General features: G+C 37.9%; 1 protein-coding gene across 2 annotated transcripts; it reads left to right on the forward strand.

The window, feature by feature from the left end:
* Nucleotides 1-513: 513 nt before the first annotated feature.
* On the forward strand, nt 514-14,935 carry LOC123261619 (TBC1 domain family member 30-like). Of its 2 annotated transcripts, none has more exons than XM_044723315.1 (4): nt 514-764; nt 11,744-11,930; nt 14,362-14,489; nt 14,576-14,934. In XM_044723315.1, the coding sequence occupies exons 2-4, from the start codon at nt 11,837-11,839 to the stop codon at nt 14,831-14,833; spliced, it is 480 nt and encodes a 159-aa protein (XP_044579250.1). In that variant the 5' UTR covers nt 514-764; nt 11,744-11,836; the 3' UTR covers nt 14,834-14,934. The 2 variants fall into 2 exon arrangements, with proteins under 2 accessions (XP_044579250.1, XP_044579251.1); XM_044723316.1 differs by lacking the exon at nt 514-764 and adding an exon at nt 873-952 and having other exon boundaries at nt 14,576-14,935.
* The last annotated feature ends 4,238 nt before the right edge of the window (nt 14,936-19,173 follow it).

Genomic DNA, 19,173 nt, shown 5'->3' on the forward strand with positions numbered 1-19,173 from the left:
ATAAAATTAAGAGACACACCGAATGTCTCAATTCGTGTGACAAAACATACACATACGTACATTCACACATATGGACATCACTCGAAAAACGATGAGAAATCGCACTGAAATCAATAATTTTCGAAAATATTCAGGTTATAAGATTCAGCATATTTAAGATTTTCTCTGATCATTCTAGAGGTTTGCTTGATCAATTGAAATATTCTATAACAACTTAATACCTACTCACGATTTTAAAAACTGCCTTAAGAAATTTATACTATTAAACTATTTTTCTTTTTCGGTTATTTGCAAATGAATGTTTTTTTTGATTAACTAGTGATGAGTCTATTTATAATATCCTAGAGGACTTTTAAATACCATTGTCATTATATGTTTAGAATCTTAAGTTTCGATTCATCCGAGAAAATTTAAAAAGAAGAAAATATAAGATATAACAACTTCATGAAGTATTCAACTATTGTTGTAGAAGATGTGCGCATGCGCATTGGTTATTGGTATTTTGACTCAATCGTTTCTTGTCCGCTCTCAGCTGACTGCTCAAATATCAGCTATATTTTAATTGTTTTGCTTGTACAAAATTATAGTCTTAGACTTAGTTTTTTACTACATTGACTATTGATTTAAAGTGTATTCGTCTCATGACAAACATAATAAACAAAATAAATGTTCTAATTCTTTTATATAATAAATTAAATGGTCTGATAATCGATTATCCGAATAGTGACAGTTGTTTCTTTTTTCCTTTAAAAATTTTTCGATTCGTAAGTGTTATAAGTAATCATTATTTTTATTTAAAATTTAATACATTCATTTCCACGTTAAGTAGATTGCGAAATCAATAAATTGTTTAAATAATGAATATTGAATAAAATTAGAAAGAATGGCATACCAACTTACCGTATAACAAATCCTATATACAGCGATAACTAACCCAGTAGTCAATCAATAAGTAAGAAGCAATGCTCGTTAAAGACTGCATGATAGTTAGTAGAACAAATTATGATCATTTTATTAGAAACTATAGCATTCAATTGGTTCGATTAACAAAATTTTTAAAATTAAATAGGTAATTTGTTAACTTTATATTTATATATATATATATATATATATATATATATATATATATATATATATATATATATATATATATATATAATAGGGTGTGCCAAAATGTAACTTCCGTGGAGAACCTTTTAAAATTTGAATTTTGAGTTCCGCTTTTAACAGGGGCTGCGTTTGGGCATTTCCTGAGATATTTTGGTGTGAGACGATGTATTTGATTTTCATAGAATTTTTTAACAGGAGATTTAATTGGGTACTTCTGGCCAAATTTTGAATTTTCACCGGAAATGCCCGAACTAAGCTTCTGTTAAAAAATTATATAAATTATATATATATATATATATATATATATATATATATATATATATATATATATATATATATATATATATATATAGATATTATATATATATAATATAATATAATATAATATAATATTATATAATATAATATTATATAATATAATATTATATATATATGTATATATATATATATAATAGGGTGAGCGAACAAAATTAACCATCAATAGTTTACAATAGATAATTATAAAATATTTTAATTATTATGAAAATTAAGTTAGCTGACATAAAAATTTTTAGAATTTTTTTTTATTGAAAAAATGATTACAAAAAAATAAAAAAAAAATTTTGACTAGTAAAAAAACTTCAAAAACTGTAAGTGCAATTTTTAAAAAATATTTTTTTGTTCTAATTTAATTATTAAAAATAAAATCAAAAAATTAAAAACGTCGGCTGACTTTAGTATCATTAATTATTTATTTAAAATAAATGTTTCTTATAAAATAGTTCATTATTTATTATTTAACCTAGTGATAATATCTTTTTAATTAATATTTATTCAAAAATAATATTAATTACATGAATTAAAAGACAAATATTGTAGTACAAAACTAGATTTTGCTTCCAACAAAATTCCGGAAAATTATTAAAATGGTCTATAATATAATTTTTAAATAATATAGATAGAATTTCTATATTCGATAAACAAAATGATTAAGTCTGTATTAAAAAATTATGAACTCAAAAAAAAGATACCTAAATATGATATTATATAGGTAGGTACTACAATATTTATATTTTAGTTCAAATATTTCAATTCATGAAATTACTATTATTTTTTAAAAAATATTAATTTAAAAAAAATTATTATCAAGTTAAATAAAAATTAAAATATTTAATTGACCATTTTTTAGAATTGATTATTAATATGAATAAAATATTTCTTATTAAATGGTATTTCTATCGAATTTGAAAATAACAACGTTTCGTTGGATACTTTGCAACTACCCGGGAAAAAAATGATCAGGTCTGATCAGATATGAAAAATGACCGGGTCTGATCAGATATGAAAAATGACCGGGTCTGATCAGGTATGAAAAATGACCGGGTCTGATCAGACCTGGCCAGGCATGTTCATGTTTGATCAAATCTGTTCATGTCTGACTCGATCAGGTCCACAAAAAAAAAAAAAAAAGATTGGTGCCGAAGGGGATTTGAACCATGTACGTTGCGCTCTTTAGACTGATACTTTACCTGTTGACCCAATGACTTATTTTAACTCTAGCGTACCTTTCAAACTACTTTAAGTAATTTAAATTTTATACATGACTTATCCTTATAGTTAACGGAGTTCTATACTTAATTTATTAATTATTAATAATTAATTATACACAGTAAAAAAATTTCGCGTCATTGCGTTAAAAAATTTTGTGTTAGAAATTTTTATGTTAAATATTTAACACTTTTTTGTGTTGATTTAACAGAATAAATGTTAAATTTACACATAAAAGTGTTAAATACTTAACACAGAAATTTTTAGCACTAAGATTTTTGAGTCAATGACGCAAAATTTTTTACTGTGTATATTAGAGTGATTTATTTGGGACGGCTATGTATTTTTTCTGCTCCATTAACATATGGTTCTATGTAAAGTAAAAAAAAAATTTCTTTGAGGTTTATTCCGTAATTATAATTTTATTGTTTTCTTTTAAAATTGAAGTTTTTTTTAATTAAAACGTATAGGAAATGAAGAATTATTTGTGTGTTCTACAATTTAGCAGCCTTTGACGTATTATATATACGCCTTCGCGTATTCAATGGAATACAGTAAAAAATTTTATGTCATTGCGTCAAAATTCATCGTTAAAAATCATCGTTTTGGCATGGAAAATTAAAAAGTTCATGCTTATATAAGTCGAAATTTTTGATGAAAGTTGTACATTTAAAATTTATAAGGGGATAGAAACTGATACGTCATACGGAACAAATTAATTTTAAAAATAGAACTGCAGTCTATAATAATCTACGGACGTGGAAAAAATTTTTTCGACTCAACCTCCATATGGACCGGATAGCTTGTTTATTCAGCTTTAATTTCGTTTTTTTAAAATCTCGATACGAGCATTTCTCGCTGAGATATCGATGTTTGAATGGAAAAAGATCATTTTGTCTTTGATTACCAATATCTCAGCAACCAATGATTGCACAGAAATTTTGAGGTTGGTTTTAAAAACTTGAATAAATTCTCTACAAGGATTGGCAATTGAATTTTGAAAAAAAAATTTTTTTTCAATCATTACATGAATTTGAAAAAGCATCCAAAAAAGGGCTTTTTGTCGTTTTTTGGAAAATCAAGCGTCCAATCAAAAATATTGCGGAAACCACTAACGTTAAGTGTGCCTTTTACTGTTCAATATACCCACAAAAACCCTACAAAGTTTCAATTCAATCCAGCCAACCGTTTTTTTTTTTCCCACTTGATCGAATTTTTGAAAAAATTAAAGGAGCAAGAATTTCGCTCTGAAAATGTCATAATTTTTATCAAAAATGAAAAAAATTTTTTTTTTCATTTTTCTCTCAATTCTGTATTAGTGACTTGAAAAATTTAAGGAAAAAAAAAAAAATTTTTGAGAAAAAAAAAAAAAAAAATTTTTTAAAATTTTTTTTCAATTGGCCCAAATCAAAAAAAATGTAGCGACTCACTTTCTCACCGATTTTACTCTTCCGCACTTTAATTTTCCTAGTCACAAATTAATTGAATAAATTAAAAGTTGATACCCCCAAGGCAAGTCGAATATTCGTTCTACGAATATTGGGACAATAATTTTTTCGTGCGAATTCCAACAGTGTCTAAAAAAAAACAGTTTTTCTTAAAACTAACCTGCTTTCTTGGTAATCGAGCCAATCAACAGTTTTTCTCAAAACTACCGTATTTTTTAATTTTTAGAAAAGCAAATTAACTGAGTTTTTGCAAACTTTAGTTTTCTTTTTATTTTTTTTCATAATGCCTAGGCGGCATTTATCCGCGCCACAAGTCGCTCAGATAGTGACTCTAGTGGAAGAAGGGTACAATTACCGACAAGTCGGGGATCGTATGGACGTTAGTTCATCTGTCGTATCTCGCGCATACAATCGGTATTTGGAAACCGGTGGTTATCAACGACGAGTTGGCCAAGGTCGTCGTCGCGCAACAAATCCTCGTGATGACCGAGCGATCGTTCGGCGCGTTCATCAAGAACCTTTCGTTCCTGCGAACGTTGTCGCCCGAAATTTTCCGAACCGTCGACAACAACAACAACAACAGCAATAACAACGACGACGACGACAACAACAACCGCGGAACATTTCAGTTCAAACGGTTCGAAATCGTCTCCGTGAGACTGGAGTGCGATCAAGAAGTGCCGCCCGAGTACCGATGTTATCACCCATACATCGCCGAAACCGTCTGGCTTACGCTCGTCAACATGTTCATTGGACCGTAAGGCAATGGAACAATGTTTTGTTTTCTGATGAGTGTCGGGTATGCCTGTTTGGAAATGACCGAAGACCCCGAGTTTGGCGCCGTCAGGGAGAGCGTTTTTCACGTAACTTCACTCGACCGGTAGCTGCTTACAACGGAGGGTCGGTGATGGTTTGGGGAGGAGTTTCGAGATTTTCACGAACTCCTTTGGTAATCGTCCACGAAAATCTAAACGCTATGCGTTACATTAATCAGATCTTACGACCTGTTGTCTTGCCTCTACGGCAGCAAACTAGAGGTTTTATTTTTATGCAAGACAATGCCCGGCCTCACACAGCAAACGTCACCCGTCGGTTTTTCCAAAGACACGACATAAAGTTGTTAAGGCATCCAGCGGTAAGCCCTGATCTTAACCCTATCGAGCACGTCTGGGATATCCTGAAGCGCCGATTGCGCCAGAATTATCCCAATTTACGAACGTTAGCAGCATTAGAGCGGGCGCTAATCGAAACTTGGCGACGGATTCCGCAGTCAATGATTCGAAACTGCATTTCGAATATGCCTGAAAGATTGCGGGCTGTTATCAGGAGCAGAGGTGGCAATACGCGGTATTAGCACTACACACACACACACACACTCGGGGCAGAAGAGATACTGCTACCGGGCGCGTCTCCCCGAGCGGATGGGAGAACGCTCGCTGTCCTTGGATGACACTTAATCTCTTAGTTGATGAGGTACAGCGGGTAGGAGCCAAGCAAAATAACCAAACAAAATACGCTCCCGTGGACAAAACTCCCCTTTAATGGGTTGGTCGCACTAACTGACCTAACAAGACGATCGTTCTCTGCTGTGACCCACTGGGAGTGACCGGAACCTCGTGTCGTAGTTTCCGACGATGCAGGCCACGGCTGATGTGAGCTTGCTCTGCCGAGGTGTAAGTTGCAGCAGTGGATCAGGAGCCAGCCACTTCGGGCCTTGATCAGGAAGTACGCAGTGAGTGTTAGAGATCGGAATCTTCACCGCTCCGAGCGAGTCTAGTCCGTCCGTGTATTCCGGGGCTGGCTAAGTGTCGGCTAGGCCTCAGGGAACTGGGGTAGGAGTACTATCTCCGAGGGTACACCCGTTCCTAGTTATGACAACCCGCTCCACTCCGTACGATGCGCTGGTGAATTTAAAAGTATGAGTAAAATTCAGGAAAACAACAATAGTGAAAACGGGCCTCATGCCCAACAAGCAGCGATTGAAGCAAGCGCTGAAATGAAGCGGTCGCAAGCGTTTGAACGCCTTGAAAAGCTGACCAGTGAGCTAAATGACTTCATCCAATCTAAGGTCAATATCCACAAGGAGATTAAGACCAAGACGACCAGCGTAGCCAATGCCCTCCAGAGATTCAAGAAACTTGATGAAGAATGGTGTTTAACAGTACGACGCACTTCTCGCACTACACCGGAGAGAAGCATTCAAGCAACTATCGTCAATGAAGAAGCAATGGACACTGGAGCCGAAGGTGACGGTGAATCAGTCGCGGAAGACAGAATCAGAACTAGCAGCAAGTCAACTAAGAGAAAAGATCGATCTTCTCCCGACCCAACGATCTGCCAAGTTGTGAAGAAAAAGGACCTGAAACCAAGCCCTCCGAAAAACACGGCAGTGCAGAACGTCGGAAAAAAAGAGGTGACTGAATGGCAGAAGGTCCAATCCAAGAAGGAGAAGAAGGAGCAAGCGAGAGAGCGGTTACCAAAACAACCGGAGAACAAATCTCGGCCGGAGCCTAAGCGGGAAAAACCGCGAAAATTCACCAAACCAGATGCCTTAATTATTCGACCCGTTGAGAAGGCAAAATATGCCGAGATACTGCGTCGGATTAAAAAGATGTCCCACCAGATCAGACCCGTGACGTCGTTGACAAGGTTCAAAAGACGAATGATGGGAATATGCTCATTACGCTTTCCAGAAAGACCGCAGACAAAGGACAAGCTTTGCTGAAGACCATCAAGAGCATCCTTAAAGAAGAAGCGCAAGTCATCTGTAAAGGCCCAGAGGAACAGCTTGAAATCCGGGACATTGACGACGAAACAACTAAAGACGATGTCCGGAAGGCCTTACAAGAGGCAGCTGGAAATGACTACGAAATACCTGAAGATGTCATTAAAATTCGTCCGGCCTACAGAGGTACTCAAACTGCTTCGGTACGATTGCCAGCAGCAATAGTGCAGAAGATACTTGGAAAGACAGGCAAAATAAGGATTGGCTGGGTAAATTGCCGTGTCAGAGCAATTAAGACACCATTACGATGCTATAAGTGCTGGCACTTTGGGCACACTACTGCTCAATGTAAAAGCGAAGTCGACCGATCTGGGCTTTGCATCAAATGTGGGCAAACAGGTCATCAAGCTGCTCAATGCCAAAATAAAGTGAAATGTGCGTTATGTGCGGAAAAACCTGGCTCTCAGGACACTGCTCACCGGTCTGGTTCTGGCCGATGTCCAGTCTTTCAAGAAGCACTCCAGAAGCTGACAAATAAACGAACATGAGGATACTGCAGCTTAACATCAATCACTGCGAAGCTGCGCATGACCTGCTTATGCAGACAGTACGGGAATTAAAGCTCGACGTTGTGCTTTTATCGGAGCCATATAAACATTTAGCTGGACAACCTTGGGAGACGGATATCACCACGAAAGCTGTGATCTGGGCTTGTGGTAAGCTCCCTTTCCAGAGTGTAGCTACCAATGGCAGTGCTGGCTTTGTAGCAGCATCAGTAGATGGCATCCGTTTTACAGCTGCTACGCACCACCTAGCCTCTCAATTGCTGAGTTTACTGACTTCTTGGATCGACTGACCGAGGACGCGAAGCAACATCATCCAGTGGCGATAGCCGGGGACTTTAACGCCTGGGCAGTGGACTGGGGCAGTAAGCAGACTAATGCACGAGGAAGAGAGCTGCTAGAAGCTCTTTCTACACTAGATGTAGTCTTGCTCAACAGTGGTGACACGCCGACCTACACCAAAGGTGACGCAAGCTCGATTGTAGACGTCACTTTTGTCAGTACCAGCCTTGCTAAAGGTAACACTAACTGGAAGGTACTGGACATCTACACTGCCAGTGACCATCATGCGATACTCTGGGAAACGTCAAACGACCAGAACCTCCGGGGGCCTATCAAGCAATTTAACACCGTCGGTTGGAAGGTGAAATCTCTTGACCCAGAAGTATTGCTAATAGCCCTCGATAGTGATCCGATAGAGACTGGATGTGCAGAAGAACATACTAAGGCTCTGATGATGCGAGTAACACAAGCTTGTGATGCCAGTATGCCTCGCAAACGTGTTATGAATTCAAGACCTGCGGTACACTGGTGGAATGATCATATCAGCAACCTCCGTAAAGAGTGTCATCGAAAGAGAAGAATATCACAGCGTGGCTATCAACGACCTTACTCTGCAGTGCTGATCGCAGAGTACAAAAAGCCCCGTCGTGAACTTCATAAGGCCCTAAAAGAGAGCAAAGAAGATGCTGGAAAGAGCTCATATACGAGGTCGACAAAGACGTGTGGGGTCGGCCGTATAAAGGTGGTCATGACGCACCTGAAGAAACAACAAATGCCGTCACCTACGTGTCCCCAACTCCTTCAGAAAATCGTCACTGCGCTGTTTCCACAGCAACACAGTCTCAATTATCAGTCAACGCAAGATGAACTGGACGACATTCCACCTGTCACTGAAGAAGAATTGTTGGAGGCCTGTAATCGGGTAGGAAATAATAAAGCGCCGGGATTGGACGGAATCCCTAATATAGCCTTGAAAACCATCATAAAGGCAGCACCAACATTATTTCTAGACGCTTACAACGCATGCCTCAAGGAGGGACTTTTCCTCGTAAGTGGAAACAGCAACGGTTAGTACTTTTACCTAAAGGAAAGAAACCGCCAGAAGAACCGTCATCTTACCGACCACTCTGCATGCTAGATACGGCGGGTAAGATATTTGAGCGTATCATCCATCAGCGAATAGATGCAGTAGTCGACCCACTCTTGGCAGACAACCAGTATGGATTCCGGAAAGGACGATCAACCCTGGACGCGATCAACCTGGTTGTTAATACGGCCAAAGAGGCAATCGCAGGAACTAGATGGAAGGGTGGAACGAAGAAGTACTGCCTGGTGGCTGCCTTGGACATCAAAAATGCTTTCAATTCCGCTAATTGGGACTGCATCATGCAAGCTCTCGACGAGAAGAACGTGCCAACATATCTTCGCAGACTAGTGATTAGCTATTTTACAGATAGAGTGCTGAAATACGATACAAAGAATGGTCCAAAAGAGTATGATATAACCGGTGGTGTGCCACAGGGATCTGTTCTTGGTCCACTTCTGTGGAATATCATGTATGACGGGCTGCTGAGACTGAAGCTTCCAAGATGTGTCAAACTGGTAGCGTATGCGGATGATGTTGCCGCAGTGATCGTCGCCAAACACCTCGACGAGATTCAACATCTGTTTGACATCACTTTTGAGAAGATCAACCAGTGGATGGATACAGTGAACCTACAACTGGCCAAGCAGAAGACCGAAGCAGTGCTTATTACCAGCCGAAAAGAAGTTGAAACAATTAAGATTAATGTCGGTGACCGAGAAATCACATCACAACCATTTATCCGTTATCTGGGAGTGATGCTGGATGCACGACTCAACTTCAAACAGCAGGTGGAACATGTCAGTGCCAAAGCGTCAGTAGTGAGGGCTAGTCTCGCACGGCTGATGCCTAACATCGGAGGCCCAATGCAGAGCAGGAGGCTACTATTGTCATCAGTAGTCACATCAGTGCTCACTTACGGAATATCCATTTGGGCTGATGCACTGGAAACCCAAGAATCATGGAGAAAAGCTGGACCAATATACCGACAGAGTGCCCTACGAGTAGCTAGTGCCTTCCGCACTCTATCAGAAGAAGCAGTGTGCGTCATTGCTGGAACCCTACCTCTTAGAGTTCTAGCAGAGGAAAGACGGGCCCTTTACCAACGAAAAAGGTCAACTGCACTGAGCCCGGAAGAACTTAGAATTGAAGAACGGCAAAGAGCATAGGCCGATGGCAACTACAATGGGATGCTGCAGAGAAGGGTAGGTGGACGCACCGTCTCATACCTCGGGTCGACATTTGGCTTAACCGGAATCACGGTGAGGTCAATTACTATCTTACGCAGATGTTGTCGGGACATGGGTGTTTTCGAGAGTATCTACACCGCTTTAAGCACGATGACTCTTCGGAGTGCCCGTCCTGCCCAGGAGCTGCTGAAGACGCGGAGCACGTCTTCTTTGTATGTCCTCGTTTCGATCCACAGCGTGAAGAACTGGAGAGGATCCTGAACCAGAGAATGCAACCAGATTCACTAGTAGAAGCAATGTTGTCATCAGAAGCTGCCTGGAACGCTACCAACACGTTTGCAACAGAAGTCCTTAAAGACTTGCGTTCCAACGAAAGAAAAAGAGCAAATAGCAGAAGATAGAAGGAAGGTAGTTAACACCTTGGCCACCAGAAGGAAGAGCAGTAGCTAGATCCTCCCTTCACGAAGTAATGCCTGACGGCGGTTTCCATGAGGGATTAGAGGAAAGAAGGAAAAGGGGTTTAGGGTTTAGTGGGTAGGGGCGTTAGTGTCGAGCTAGTATGACGCTGCGTCGAGTCGCCACATATCCAGGCCAAACAGCTATGCCTAGAATCCGTAAAAGGATTCCCCTACAAAAAAAAAAACACACACACACACACACACACACACACACATCTTCGGAGAGTGAGTTTGGAGTCACAAAATACTGTGGAAGTGACGAACCACAGGGTCTCAATCTCTGATAAAACCACACACATACACGTGCGCAAGCACAAAAGCGTAAATCCGCCGTGCAATCTCCACGTGGTACGCTTTGGGTAACGCTAATGCCGGCGGTAATTTTTTTTTTAATTTTTTGAAGTTTTTAGCCAATTGAAAAAAATTAAAAAAAATTTTTTTTTTTTTTAATTTTTTTCATTTTTGATAAAAATTATGACATTTTCAGAGCGAAATTCTTGCTCCTTTAATTTTTTCAAAAATTCGATCAAGTGGGAAAAAAAAACGGTTGGCTGGATTGAATTGAAACTTTGTAGGGTTTTTGTGGGTATATTGAACAGTAAAAGGCACACTTAACGTTAGTGGTTTCCGCAATATTTTTGATTGGACGCTTGATTTTCCAAAAAACGACAAAAAGCCTTTTTTTGGATGCTTTTTCAAATTCATGTAATGATTGAAAAAAAATTTTTTTTTCAAAATTCAATTGCCAATCCTTGTAGAGAATTTATTCAAGTTTTTAAAACCAACCTCAAAATTTCTGTGCAATCATTGGTTGCTGAGATATTGGTAATCAAATACAAAATGATCTTTTTCCATTCAAACATCGATATCTCAGCGAGAAATGCTCGTATCGAGATTTTAAAAAAACGAAATTAAAGCTGAATAAACAAGCTATCCGGTCCATATGGAGGTTGAGTCGAAAAAATTTTTTCCACGTCCGTAGATTAAAAAAAAAAAACCAAAAAAATTTCGAAAATTTTTTTTTCGGTGGTTTTCTTATGATTACTCAAAAAATATTTTCAAAAAAAAATTTTCAAACTCAGATCCAAAAACTAAACACTTAGAGCTACAATTTGCTTTTTTTTTTTTGCTGTACGACCATTTTTGTATAAGTTACAGCCTGTTGAAAATCCCCCAAAAATTTGGATTTTTTTTCTGCTCCCTTAATTTTTGTGAGAAGTGTATGATTATATTATATTATATAATTGAATTAAATAATAATATTATATTATACAATGAAATTATAAACGAAATATTTATGGGTTCATACTTATATTTAGTACTTATACAATTATAAACTGATTATTTTTGTTCCAGTTACAAAAAAACCAAAAATTCACAATGCAAAAAACTATCATAAAACAGGAAAGTAGAAGATGAGAATTCACAACCGACAGACTTGATTCAAGGATGAGTGGATTTTTTAATTCTTTAAAAAATCTCGCATCTGGAACAGCAAATGTCAAGACCTCTATTAAATATGAAGCCAAAGATGATGAGGAAGGTAATTCTGTTTTTTTTTTTTCCTATTTGCATTTTATAATGAGTTGATGACGTCATGCATTTGTTGACATAAAGATAAACGAATTTATGAATTTGCTTTAGAAAAAAACTCCCATCAAAGAACTTCTAAATTTTTAAAAATTCGAAATTATTTTTAATGGTTATGGAAAAATTAAAAATTAAAAGAAAATTATTTTTCAAAAAAAAATGTAGGTTATTGATATTTTATTTTTTGAAAATCTGCTAGTATATATTGTAAGTGTCATTTTGTTAAAACTTCTCTTAAAACCGTTCAGCTTGTAACAGGGAAAATTGAACTTCCCACGATCTTTATCGACCACATAATTGACGCCACGGTAGGTAAGGGTTTTTCCCTTACCTTTCGATTTTTGACAAGTAATTATTCGACTCGTCACCGGGCGTGTAAGTCGAAAATTCCCCACCGCTGCCCCGGAAAAATTAGCGTGCAGAGAAAATTCGAGAACAGATAGGCGGGAGACTATAAAAGGGCCGGAAAGGCAGACTACGAGGCTTTTTGAGCCAGTGACGCTTTTTGGAAATCGGTGACTTCGAAGTCGGTTCGAGTGTGAAGTGAGGCCAGTGGCCTGTCGCTGAAGTTTTGGAGCCAGTGCTTTTTGGGAGAACCAGTGTGTGTACAAGGGGTATTCAACGTGTGGATCATCATCACTGGAGGCCAGCACACCGATTGAAGTCCGGTAGACCAACTAGCCGCTGATCTCGCCATTTTGCTGAGTACCAGTCACCGTTGGAAATAGTAAAAGTTAAGTCTCAGGTATGGTTACAATTATTTTAGGCCAAAATTTAATTTGTTAAATTAAGAGGCTGGAATGATTGTAATTATTCTCGAAAATTAATGATCGCTACCGTCTCAGGTGTTATTCTATATTAGTTGGTTTTTATATGCGTAAATTTTCCGTCAAGGTCATTTAGTTAGTTTGTTACTGGTCACATATCTATGACATACAATTTAGTTAAATTATTATTATTATACGAGCAGTAAAATTATTTAGTTAAGAATGATCACGACAAAATTTTGAATAGTAAATATAATTGTATAAATTTTGATAGTGTAGATTTTCTGGAAAATTCTGTAGTTGGGAATCAAATGAGACGCGTCAAGGTCACAGTAGTAAATTAAGAATTTTGTGAAAGTAAATTTAGGCCGGTGGGCTGGATTTATTAAATTTAGTCGATAAATTAAATTAATGTTGTTAATTAATTTAATTGATGTGATTTAATTAATTAATTAGAATTTTGTAATGAATAAATTGAGCGGATCGAAATTTTTGTATCGAATTAGTAATAGGCGATAAGTTTGGCGAATTATGAGTGTGAAATTCTGAGTGCGTGTGAGTACAGTGCTGTCTAGGCTGTCAAGGCAATCATGGTATCCTCCTCTGTTTCCTAGACAGTCACTTAGGAAACGTTATATAGACGCCTGAGTCGAGGGTACAACGGAATAAGTTAGGAAACTGCTGTGTAGACGCCCGAGTCGGGGGCGCAGTCGGAAATAAGGTTTTTATTGTAGTTAAGATATTATATGGTAGTCTGTCAGGTTGACGAGGTAATTTATGGTATTTTATTGGTTTTCCGTCAGGTTGATGAGGTTTAGGAAAATAAAGCGATAAGTGATATATAGTTTGTAAGGTTTTCTGGCAAGTGGCCTGTAGAGATTAGGTGAGAGGTTCTCATAATTAAGTTAATTTCTAAGTTAATTTTTGAAAGTAATTGTTAGCAGTAAATTTGTCATTTGTTAATTTTACTGTTGAATTAAAATAAATAATTTCATTGTTGTTAATAAAAAACAATAAAAAACACCATTCTGAAATTTTTAGGATCTCTTAAAATTGTGTAAAGATATTGTAGTAAAAATTTTGAGCCTAATATTTCGTGTAATACGATTTTGACGATTTTAATAAATTTCAAGTTTAAAAATTTTTCATTTTTTAAAATTTTTTTCAAAGATATTTCATTTTCTATCGTGCCAAGTATCCCCTTTAGAACGTGCAATAGAAAATTTCTGTATCTACAATAGTTTTCTAGGGTAACCGGACTCTATATCCGCGGACAAAATATCCCCGACAAAATATCCTAAGACAAAAAATTCTCGGGATAAATTATCCATGGATAAAAAATCTATTTTGTGGATTTCCCGCGTTTGTGTTGGTCTAATGTCGAATAAACATACACAAAAACCATGTTAAAAAGGCGCAACACGATTACCCGCGTTTGTGTTGGTCTAATGTCGAATAAAAATTTCTATCTAAAAAAAAAAAAAATTAGAAAAATTATGAATTTTAACTAACTTCCCGCAAAAAAATTTTTATACAGAATCATATATTTTTCAGTGTAGTGTTAAAAGTTCCAGATTTTGAAATTCTTTAATTTATAAATATTGATCTTCTGTACAGATAAGCAGATAAAAATGCCGATCAATATTTCACCACTACCTATTGAAAATAGTTTTACTCAGTGGCTTGATGCAATGAAAATGGTGGCAAGATTATCGGAAGGAGTACCTGACGAATTTCGTAAGAAGGTAATTAATATCATTTGGTTTACTTTTTTTTTTTTTTTAATTAATATTTCTATCATTGTCTCACACCGATTAATACCATTGATTAGCTGTGGTTGATGCTAGCTGACCGTCATTTAGAGCAACGTGGAATAGATTGGGAACAAGCAGAAAAAATTTGTCTTAACGAGTGGATAAGTGCTGATGATGAAGAGTTTAATGCACAAATTGTCAAGGTTAGATCTGCATTCCAATTATTTATTTATGCTTGCCGTAAAAAAAAAACACATACGATCACATATATAGAAACGAATATCACAATGAGGCTGCCCGATCTGAACATCGGAAAAATAAATTCATCAATGTGATACTCGTATCTAGATAGCCTTCAATCGTTCAAAAATATAATCAATAAAAAAGCGTAAGAGAAATGATATTGCATCTTCTCGGGAAAAAAATGATCAGACATGTACAGGTATGAGTCTTCAGACCTGATCAGATATAAAAATGACTTTTCATGACTGATTAGGTCTATTCATCCTCGGGAAAATATTTTCGCAAATAAAAAAATAATACAAAAAAAATTAAAAGATTGAATTCCCGAAATTAAATATATCCAATAATATATTCTGTTGGGAAATCATTAAAAATTTAGAAACAAGAATTATATGCATACTTATTTAATAATACCTAGTGAATGGACATTTTTTGAATTTTTACAAATTTTTATGAAAATATATTAAGCTTTATGAAATTATGTAGTGAAATAGAAATTGATAGAAGTACAATCGTGGTCATTAATTTAAGTATCCCTGGTAGACGCCTCCAACTAGTCGGAATGTGCGCGATTCCGATGTCGAAATTTGAATTTAGATGCACTTATTATTTATGAAACTATGGTGATTACTAAGTACTGTTTACGATGATTTCATCATATAAACAACAAAGGTCACTTTTATTAGGAACGTTATATAATTAGAAGTTGTAGATTATATTTACAGATCGCAAATTTCAACATGTGGAAATCACAATTCTTGGAAAAAATCTAATAAATTCCATGAAAATATAAATGAAAAAATTTTGCCACGATAAATTTGATTTTTTCATAAATAGCAAATTAATTGATTCTCATTCTATCAGAGGAAGAACTCGATGTCAAAATCAAGGATCGAAAATTTTATTCTGATATCGCAAATTTCGACAGATGAAATTTATAATTTTCAGAAATACTCTCATAAAATTCATAGAAATATATATAATTAAGACTCTGGGCATGATAAATTTAATTTTTTGATGAATGTTAAATAAATTAATGCTCAGTATATCGGAGGACGAACTCGATGTCGAAATCGAGGGTCGGAAATTTTATTCCGACATCAAAAATTTCAACAGATGAAATTTATAATTCTTAGAAATATTCTCATTAATTTCATGAAAAAAAAAATTAGAAAAACGGTTCATCCTAAAGGCCATCCCTGCAACTTCCCGCTAATTCCATTCCTGGGCGCTAAAAATTGTACTTATGACATTTATGAGATTTTTGAGCTCAAAATATAATTTATGTGATATTTTGACCTCGCTGAGTTCAAAGAAATAATATTTCTATGCATTTGAGCTCTCCCAGCTCAAAAGTCTGATAGAAGTTTCATAGAACACTATTTTTGGAATTTTCAAACCGCAATAACTTTTGAATAGATCAACCAATTTTCACGCGATTGACGGCATTTGACGCAGTTTTATAATCTCATAAGTTATTTTCAGGTATTAATTGATCGAACCAAAAATTTCGGAGTAATCCCGAAAAAACACTTTTTTCGGTTTTCTTTCGTTCACGATATCTCTCGAACGAATCAACCGATTTCGACCAGCTTGGTGGCGATCAACGTGGTTTTTCAAGCTTAAAAGCGGATTAGTTTTTGAAGTTGATCGATAAAGCCGTTTAAAAGTTATTCCAAAAAAACCACTTTCAAAAAAAATTTTTTTCTTATTTTTTTTGAGATTTTTCAAAATTTCTCAAAATCTATCGGTTCGAATCAATTCAAATTCACAGGAAATCTAAGTTTGAGGGAATTCTTTAGAACGCCGTTTAGTAGATTCCGATCGGTTAAGTCGTTCGAAAGTTATAAGCGAGTCACGTAGTCACACACACACACACACACACCCACACACACACACACACACACACACACACACAGAAGAAGCAGTGTGCGTCATTGCTGGAACCCTACCTCTTAGAGTTCTAGCAGAGGAAAGGCGGACCCTTTACCAACGAAAAAGGTCAACTGCACTGAGCCCTGAAGAACTTAGAATTGAAGAACGGCAGAAGAGCATAGGCCGATGGCAACTACAATGGGATGCTGCAGAGAAGGGTAGGTGGACGCACCGTCTCATACCTCGGATCGACATTTGGCTTAACCGGAATCACGGTGAGGTCAATTACTATCTTACGCAGATGTTGTCGGGACATGGGTGTTTTCGAGAGTATCTACACCGCTTTAAGCACGATGACTCTTCGGAGTGCCCGTCCTGCCCAGGAGCTGCTGAAGACGCGGAGCACGTCTTCTTTGTATGTCCTCGTTTCGATCCACAGCGTGAAGAACTGGAGAGGATCCTGAACCAGAGAATGCAACCAGATTCACTAGTAGAAGCAATGTTGTCATCAGAAGCTGCCTGGAACGCTACCAACACGTTTGCAACAGAAGTCCTTAAAGACTTGCGTTCCACCGAAAGAAAAAGAGCAAATAGCAGAAGATAGAAGGAAGGTAGTTAACACCTTGGCCACCAGAAGGAAGAGCAGTAGCTAGATCCTCCCTTCACGAAGTAATGCCTGACGGCGGTTTCCATGAGGGATTAGAGGAAAGAAGGAAAAGGGGTTTAGGGTTTAGTGGGTAGGGGCGTTAGTGTCGAGTTTTAGTATGACGCTGCGTCGAGTCGCCACATATCCAGGCCAAACAGCTATGCCTAGAATCCGGAAAAAAACCACACACACACACACACACACACAGACACACACACACACACACACACACACTTGGGGCAGAGGAGAAACTGCTACCAGGCGCGTCTCCCCGTAGCGGATGGGAGAACGCTCGCTGTACCTGGTATAGAGGGTAGGAGCCAGATAAAATACGTTTCCGTGGACAAAACTCCCCTTTAATGGGTTGGTCACACTAACTGACCTAACAAGACGATCGTTTCCTGCTGTGACCCACTGGGAGTGACCGGAACCTCGTGTCGTAGTTTCCGACGATGCAGGCCACGGCTGATGTGAGCTTGCTCTGCCGAGGTGTAAGTTGCAGCAGTGGATCAGGAGCCAGGCACTTCGGGCCTTATCAGGAAGTACGCAGTGAGTGTTAGAGATCGGAATCTTCACCGCTCCGAGCGAGTCTAGTCCGTCCGTGTATTCCGGGGCTGGCTAAGTGTCGGCTAGGCCTCAGGGAACTGGGGTAGGAGTACTATCTTCGAGGGTACACCCGTTCCTAGTTATGACAACCCGCTCCACTCCGTACGATGCGCTGGTGAATTTAAAAGTATGAGTAAAATTCAGGAAAACAACAATAGTGAAAACGGGCCTCATGCCCAACAAGCAGCGATTGAAGCAAGCGCTGAAATGAAGCAGTCGCAAGCGTTGGAACGCCTTGAAAAGCTGACCAGTGAGCTAAATGACTTCATCCAATCTAAGGTCAATATCCACAAGGAGATTAAGACCAACACGACTAGCGTAGCCAATGCCCTCCAGAGATTCAAGAAACTTGATGAAGAATGGCGTTTAACAGTACGACGCACTTCTCGCACTACACCGGAGAGAAGCATTCAAGCAACTATCGTGAATAAAGAAGCAATGGACACTGGAGCCGAAGGTGACGGTGAATCAGTCGCGGAAGACAGAATCAGAACTAGCAGCAAGTCAACTAAGAGAAAAGATCGATCTTCTCCCGACCCAACGATCTGCCAAGTTGTGAAGAAAAAGGACCTGAAACCAAGCCCTCCGAAAAACACGGCAGTGCAGAACGCCGGAAAAAAAGAGGTGTCTGAATGGCAGAAGGTCCAATCCAAGAAGGAGAAGAAGGAGCAAGCGAGAGAGCGGTTACCAAAACAACCGGTGAACAAATCTCGGCTGGAGCCTAAGCGGGAAAAACCGCGAAAATTCACCAAACCAGATGCCTTAATTATTTGACCCGTTGAGAAGGCAAAATATGCCGAGATACTGCGTCGGATTAAAAAAGATGTCCCACCAGATCAGACCCGTGACGTCGTTGACAAGGTTCAAAAGACGAATGATGGGAATATGCTCATTACGCTTTCCAGAAAGACCGCAGACAAAGGACAAGCTTTGCTGAAGACCATCATGAGCATCCTTAAAGAAGAAGCGCAAGTCATCTGTAAAGGCCCAGAGGAACAGCTTGAAATCCGGGACATTGACGACGAAACAACTAAAGACGATGTCCGGAAGGCCTTACAAGAGGCAGCTGGAAATGACTACGAAATACCTGAAGATGTCATTAAAATTCGTCCGGCCTACAGAGGTACTCAAACTGCTTCGATACGATTGCCAGCAGCAATAGTGCAGAAGATACTCGGAAAGACAGGCAAAATAAGGATTGGCTGGGTAAATTGCCGTGTCAGAGCAGTTAAGACACCTCTACGATGCTATAAGTGCTGGCACTTTGGGCACACTACTGCCCAATGTAAAAGCGAAGTCGACCGA

Source organism: Cotesia glomerata, linkage group LG3 (assembly GCF_020080835.1).
Source record: "Cotesia glomerata isolate CgM1 linkage group LG3, MPM_Cglom_v2.3, whole genome shotgun sequence".
Lineage (NCBI taxonomy): Eukaryota > Metazoa > Arthropoda > Insecta > Hymenoptera > Braconidae > Cotesia > Cotesia glomerata.